At 45.8% G+C, this 7670-nt stretch overlaps 1 protein-coding gene across 1 annotated transcript in view; it reads right to left on the bottom strand.

The window, feature by feature from the left end:
* The window catches only part of LOC144510909 (uncharacterized), a 134526-nt gene extending 127060 nt beyond the window's left edge, over positions 1-7466 (bottom strand). Inside the window, exons 1-2 of the mRNA XM_078240965.1 lie at positions 7461-7466; positions 1508-2434 (exon numbers count right to left, since the gene is read on the bottom strand). Of these exons, the coding sequence (XP_078097091.1) occupies positions 1508-2434; positions 7461-7466 (933 nt within the window). The remainder of the gene's footprint in view (positions 1-1507; positions 2435-7460) is intronic.
* Between the last annotated feature and the right edge of the window lie 204 nt (positions 7467-7670).

The following is a 7670-nucleotide window of genomic DNA, read 5'->3' on the forward strand; positions in this document are numbered from 1 at the left end:
ATTCTCTGGATAGTAAATTTTAAAAGTTTATTAAATGTAAAAGATTTACTGAACAACTTCAGACATTGACTTTTACAACTTCATGCGGGTGATCAGTCTGGAGAAGCGTAACCCTCTCTGGCTCCTTCTTTGACGGTAATTTCCTTGGAACTCAGTCTCGGGAGTTTTCAGTACTCGGTTAGCAAGGAAGACCTTCGGAACCTCGACTTTTATCCCCAACGTGACCATTACCTCACGTCAGTGTTGGGCCTGTTGTAACATGACAATTGGTCAATTTGGTCACTAGGTTAATTTAATCGGATCCCCAATTACTTACACCATCGTCTCTCATTTTCTTAGACAGGAATACAATGGAACGGTTTCATACAATCCCTTTATCTGATTCTATACAATCCCTTATTCACACAGTTTCAAATATTGAGGCTAATCAGAGCTTGAAGGTCTCTCTTGCCAGTACATTTATCTTCATTCCACATTCTTTACATACACAGCAATTAAGCTTTTACATTTTTACAGCAAATAAAACTCAGTCTATTAATATAACTACTGATTTAGTATTGATTCATTAACTGGAACTCAATTAAGGCTCACTACTTATTCAATTACCTGTTAATGAGTTGTAACTAATTAATACATTTGGTTAATACAAGAAACACTATTTCAAAAAGACAGTATGAATAAGACAACAGCTTTCCTTCTTATTTATTTTAATTGAATTGAATAATCAGCCTCAGTCTTTAGCCAGATTTGACACAATGTGATGTCCTCTCGCTGGTCAAAATGAAAAAAAAATCTTAGTTTATACAATTTCTGCCAGCTGTGCAGCTACCACAAGCATTTAGGTGAATACAATATTCATTTTAAAAATAAAGCTCGAGTCACAGAGTTTAACTTGGCTTCCGTGACTTTAGAACTTAGTTACTTCGAACTTTCAAAGAACCAGCATGGGCACAATGGGTTGAATGGCCTCCTTCTGTGCTATCTACTCCTCGTTTGCATATAAAGAAAGTGGGAAATATCAGGAACCCGCTTCCTACGAGGGGAGAGAAGCAGAGATGACGTAAGTGAAAGGAAAATGGATGGGCACTTCTGGGAAATAAACCTACAGGAAAACAGGAATAGAACAGGGCAATGGTTTGATCTATAGAGAACTGGCATGGACTCAATGGACTGAATGGCTTCTTTCCAGACACTCATGCATTTTTCCAGTTCTTTCTGTATTTATTTTCGATCTACCTGCAGTGGTGAGAAACACGATATACTATCCAAGATAAAATAAATGTCTTTCATCAGCTTTTGTGGATCATTTCAGTGGAAATGTGCTCTCCCAGGCTCAAAGAGCATCAGCCCACAAAGTCGTGAGACTGACCAGTCCAGCAGAAAGAAACCCTCCAACCCTCCCACTTCACCAACTGTTGGAATGAACATGGTTTCAGTCCTGGATGTGATTAACAGCAGCAATAACAGCAGAATCCAACCCCTGTGATCACTTATGAACTCGCTGGTGTCTCCGCAGGGTGGATGATCGTGTGAATCCCTTCCCACACACAGAGCAGGTGAACGGCCTCTCCCCAGTGTGAACTCGCTCGTGGTTTTGCAGGGCGGATGATGTTCGAAACATCTTGCTGCAGTGAGAGCAGCTGAACGGTTTCTCCTCAGTGTGAATCTGCTGGTGGTCCTTCAGATCCCGAGAGGTTTTGAAGGCATTCCCACAGTCAGAGCATTTAAAGGGTCTCTCATTGCTGTGAGTGACATTGTGACTCTGCAGGCTGGATAAGCGAGTGAATCTCTTCCCACACTGAGAGCAGGTGAATGGTCTCTCCCCAGTGTGTATTTGCTGGTGTCTCTGCAAATGGGATGACGTTCTAAACCTCTTTGTACAGTGAGAGCAGCTGAACGGTCTCTCCTCAGTGTGAATGCGCTGGTGGATCACCAGTTCCTGAGACCTTTTGAATTCACTCCCACAGTCAGAGCATTTAAAGGGTCTCTCACTGGTGTGAGTGACATTGTGACTCAGCAGGCCGGATAAATTTGTAAATCCCTTCCCACACACAGAGCAGGTGAACGGTCTCTCCCCAGTGTGAACTCCTTGGTGTTCCTGCAAATGGGGTAACTGAGTGAATCCCTTCCCACACACAGAGCAGGTGAACGGTCTTTCCCCAGTGTGAACCCGCTGGTGTCTCAACAGGCTGGATAACTGAGTGAATCCCTTCCCACACAAAGAGCAGGTGAATGGTCTCTCCCCAGTGTGAACTCGCTGGTGTCTCCGCAAATGGGATAACCGAGTGAATCCTTCTGCACACACAGAGCAGGTGAATGGTCTCTCTCCAGTGTGACTTCGTCGATGAGTTTCCACTGCAGATGGGGACCTGAATCCCTTCCCACAGTCTCCACATTTCCACGGTTTCTCTGTGGTGTGGGTATCCTTGTGACTCTCCAGGTTTAGTTATCAGCTGAAGCCTTGTCCAAACACTGAACACGGTCTCTCCCCGCTGTGAATGCTGCAATGCTTTTTCAAGCTGTGCAACTGGTTAAAGCTCTTTCCATGGTAAATGCACTGGAACACTCTCACTCGGGTGTGTGTGTTGGGTGCTTTTCCAGTCACACTGATGTTTGAAATTGACAGAATAGAAAAACATTTCTCCTTTTGGGTTCAAAGACCGATCATATTCAGGTCATGATGAATCAAGTGACTCTGCCAGATCTTAATGTGACGCTTGGTTTGAGATTCCTGTCTGTAAGTCCTCACCTTCTCAAAGCCTGTAAAAGGAATTTACAATGCCATCACTGTCAGTACAGGATAGAAATACAGAACAGACAATTCTAGTTTCCATGGAACATTCTTTCCTCTCTCATTCCCCAAAAGCTGTAAATCTCCTTTCCACACACTCTCCCTCCATTCTCACTCTGCTGTATCTAATATTCACCCTCCCAATTCTCCTGAAGGTGCTGATTCAGGCTGAGTGACAGATCCATGCTCACTGCTTCCTGTCCTGGACACACATAGAAAATAGAACATAGAACATTACAGCGCAGTACAGGCCTTTCGGCCCTCGATGTTGCGCCGACCAATGAAACCAATCTAAAGCACCGCTGAAAATCTCCATACAGGCTGCCAGGCAGATGTGCCTAGATGACTGGATTAAAAATATGTTTAATGGATAGCTTGGCTCCAGTTGGTTAAGATACAGGGAGTTGTGATTGATCATGATATGAAACTTGTTGCCTGAGGGTAATCAAGCAGAGATGATCAACAATTTCTAAATGAAATCGAACGGGCGTTGCAGGGTTCCACAATGGGACCCACTCGAGACTGACAGAATTGCTTGACAGAGATTCAGGAGCGACTCAAGTTATCCAATGTACTCATTCTGTGTCATAATGACTGTATGACTGGATAAATATAACATAGCTGCAGTACTGTATTACATTACTAGAAATACTAATAAATGAATTTGATTACAGAACCAACAATATATCTAATCTGTACCATTAAACAATGCGAGACATATTTCTGTCCTTATATTAATTTACTGTCAGCCTGGGAAAACCAGCCCTTTAATTGTAAACATTAGGGAAGAGACCATCCTTTTAGACAGACAGATAAATGTGTCAAGCTGAGGGAGCAAAGGATGTCAATGTCTTTAAGAGAGAGACCTGGGCCAACCTTTCCAGAGTCTGCACCCTCCCTCGATTCACTTCCTTTCCTGCAACTTCCCAGTTTCCAGAATGAGAATAGAAATGTAAAGGGGGAGTAAAGAAAGTGTTTTACTCACAGATGTTGGCGACAGGAGCAAGTTTCAGTCTGTCTGAAACCCATCTTCATTCAGAGAGGAGCAGCTTTGTCAGTGACACAAGGCCCGGACTCTGGTTGGAGGACCAGCGTCCATACGATGCTCCACGCGTTGCCATTGGTCAATTTCCCGCATGTAGACAATGAGGGGGCGGAGCCCGAGCCCACGTGGAGGTGGGAGGGGCTTTGCCCGCCAGACGCGCTGAGCTGTTGTCCAATCCGCAGTGTGCTGCTTCTGTAACCAGTGATATTGCTGCCAATGGGACGCTGTGTGCTGGGAACGCCCCTCTGAGTCATTGTGACGGCACAATGGAGCCCTGTCTGAATCAGCCAATAGCAATCACTCTGCTCCACGGTGACGTCTCCGGGTTCGGGTCGCGGACCCGGGAGCCCCGCCCCCACCCATTGTTCTCCAGTCTGTACATTCCACACATCTTTAATCCAGTCATAGAGACAGATATCTGTCTGGCAGCCTGCATGGAGATTTTCAGCTCTCTGTGTCCAGGACAGGATGTGGAGATGCCGGCGTTGGACTGGGGTAAACACAGTAAGAAGTCTCACAAAGCCAGGTACAGTCCAACAGGTTTATTTGGTAGCAAAAGGCCCTAGCTTTTGGAGCGCTGCTCCTTCATCAGGTAAATGGGAATTCTGTTCACAAACAGGGCATATAAAGATACAAACTCAATTTACAGAATAATGGTTGGAATGTGAGTCTTTACAGGTAATCAAGTCTTAAAGGTACAGACAATGTAGCACAGGTTAAAGAGATGTGTATTGTCTCCAGCCATGACAGTAAGTGAGCTTTTGCAAGCCCAGGCAAGTTGTGGGGGTTACAGATAGTGTGACATGAACCCAAGATCCTGGTTGAGGCCGTCCTCATGTGTGCGGAACTTGGCTATCAGTCTGCTCAGCGTCTCTGCACTGTCATGTGTCGTGAAGACCGCCTTGGAGAACGCTTGGAGATCAGAGGCCGAATGCCCGTGACCGCTGAAGTGTTCCCCAACAGGAAGAGAACACTCTTGTCTGGTGATTGTTGAGCGGTGTTCATTCATCCATTGTCATAGCGTCTGCATGGTCTCCCCAATGTACCATGCCTCGGGACATCCTTTCCTGCAGCATATCAGGTATGTAGCATACCAGGTATTTCAAGGAACAGTGCTCCGAAAGCTTATGGTATTTGCTACCAAATAGCAGTGCTCCGAAAGCTTATGGTATTTGCTACCAAATAAACCTGTTGGACTTTAACCTGGTGTTGTGAGACTTCTTACTGCATATCAGGTAGACAACGTTGGCCGAGTTGCAAGATGTTGAAGCCATTGAAAGGGTGCAGAGGAGATTTACAAGGATGTTGCCTGGATTGGGGGGCATGCCTTATGAGGATAGGTTGAGGGAGCTTGGTCTCTTCTCCCTGGAGAGACGAAGGATGAGAGGTGACCTGATAGAGGTTTACAAGATGTTGAGAGGTCTGGATAGGGTAGACTCTCAGAGGCTATTTCCAAGGGCTGAAATGGTTGCTACGAGAGGACACAGGTTTAAGGTGCTGGGGGGTAGGTACAGAGGAGATGTCAGGGGTAAGTTTTTCACTCAGAGGGTGGTGGGTGAGTGGAATCGGCTGACGTCGGTGGTGGTGGAGGCAAACTCGTTGGGGTCTTTTAAGAGACTTCTGGATGAGTACATGGGATTTAATGGGATTGAGGGCTATAGATAGGCCTAGAGGTGGGGATGTGATCGGCGCAACTTGTGGGCCGAAGGGCCTGTTTGTGCTGTGGCTTTCTATGTTCTATGTATGTACCGGGTACCTGGTGGATGGTGTTCTCACGTGAGATGATGGCATCCAGTCAGGGTTGTGTGGTGTCGTGGTCACTGTTCTCCTGAAGGCTGGGTAGTTTGCTGCGGACAATGGTCTATTTGAGGTTGTGCGGTTGTTTGAAGGCAAGTAGTGGGGATGTGGGGATAGCCTTGGCGAGATGTTCGTCTTCATCAATGACATGTTGAAGGCTCCGGAGAAGATGTCGTAGCTTCTCCGCTCCAGGGAAGTACTGGACGACGAAGGGTACTCTGTCCACCGTGTTCCATGACCCGAGGCATGGTACATTGGGGAGACCATGCAGACGCTACAACAACGGATGAATGAACACCGCTCGACAATCACCAGGCAAGAGTGTTCTCTTCCTGCTGGGGAACACTTCTGCGGCCACGGGCATTCGGCCTCTGATCTTCGGGTAAGCGTTCTCCATGGAAGGAGGAACAGCGAGCGCGCCGAAAGCTTGTGGCTTTTGCTACCAATTAAACCTATTGGACTTTAACCTGGTGTTGTGAGACTTCTTACTCCAGGACAGGAAGCAGTGAGCATGGATCTGTCAGTATATTGATCTGGAGAAAGCCAGTATTGAATCAGGGGACCGAATGGCCCCATTCTAGACCCTAATGTCTGACTGATCTAAAGAGAGAAATTTCAGCTGCTCCAGGCTTTGTAACTAACTGAAGTGCCTCATCATATAATCGTACAGAGCAGGAGGCCTTTCGGCCCATCGTGTCTGCACTGAAGAAACATCTGACCTCCCACCTAATCCCATTTACCAGTATCTGACCCAAAGCCTTAAATGTTATGACTTGCCAAGTGTTAATGCAGGTACTTTTTAATGATGCGAGGAGCCATTCTCGCAAATCTCCTCTGCGCCCTCTCTAAGAACTTCACATATTTCCTAAAGTGTGGGGCCCATATATTGGGTTGCATTCTACAGGGATAGAATTGTAAAGCAGGAAGGTTATGTTCGACTTGATTAGAAGCATGGTTATACTATACTGGGAGTATTGTCAACATTTGTGATCTTTTAGAATCATAGAATCCCTCCAATGCAGAAGGAGCCCATTGAGCCTGCACCAGCTCTCTGAAAGTTCATCATAGCCAGGCCCACCCCACCCTATCCTCGTAACCCACATATTTACCATAGTTAATCCACCTATACTGCACATTTTTGGACTGTGTGAGGGAACCAGAGCACGCAGAGGAAACCCATGCAGACATGGGAAGAACGTGCAAACTCCATACAGTCACACAAGGCCATAATCAAACTTGGGTCCCTGGCTCCGTGAGGCAGCAGTGCTAACTGTAGAAATAGAGGCACTGAAGAAGAGGCAAGAAAGAGTCACAAGAATGATCCCAGAACTGAGAGGATTTAACCCTCAGGAAAGGCTGGGGCTGCTGATTATTACAAGGACATTATCAGTTTAAAAAAGGTTTATTTTTGATCTTTTACACTGTTCCAATTTGGCTGTACTCTGCCCAATTCTGGAACCCAAATTGAATTTTAAAGAGTTTGAATTTGGCAGAGATATAACTATCAGGCAAAGAGTCAGGCACCAAATCAGTCAATTGTGTCAAAGTTTATTGATTAGATGCAACTTTTAGAAACTGATCCCCTAACTAACAGAGTTGGGATTATAGGGTAAAGTTTACTCATCAGTGAAACTCTACCAACTCCACACTTTCAAATCAGTGATCAAGTGGACAACAACGTGAACTCCTGGGGCTGACAGAGAAACAGTCACTGCCTCCCAGAAGCACAGACGGCACCTTGCGAGGGTTTCAACTGGCAGGGAACCCATCACTGAACCAGTCCCAGGACTAACTACTCATCTGTCCCTGAGCTTTGTTGGAAATTACCTTCATGCTGTTAGGAAAAAGATACAAAAGTCTGAGGTCATGTACCAACCGACTCAAGAACAGCTTCTTCCCTGCTGCTGTCAGACTTTTGAATGGACTTACCTTGCATTAAGTTGATCTTTCTCTACACACTAGCTCTGACTGTAACACTACATTCTGCACTCTCTCGTTTCCTTCTCTATGAACGGTATGTTTTGTCTGTATAGCGCG

The sequence above is a fragment of the Mustelus asterias genome, chromosome 23 (genome assembly GCF_964213995.1).
Source record: "Mustelus asterias chromosome 23, sMusAst1.hap1.1, whole genome shotgun sequence".
In the NCBI taxonomy this organism is placed as follows: Eukaryota; Metazoa; Chordata; class Chondrichthyes; order Carcharhiniformes; family Triakidae; genus Mustelus; species Mustelus asterias.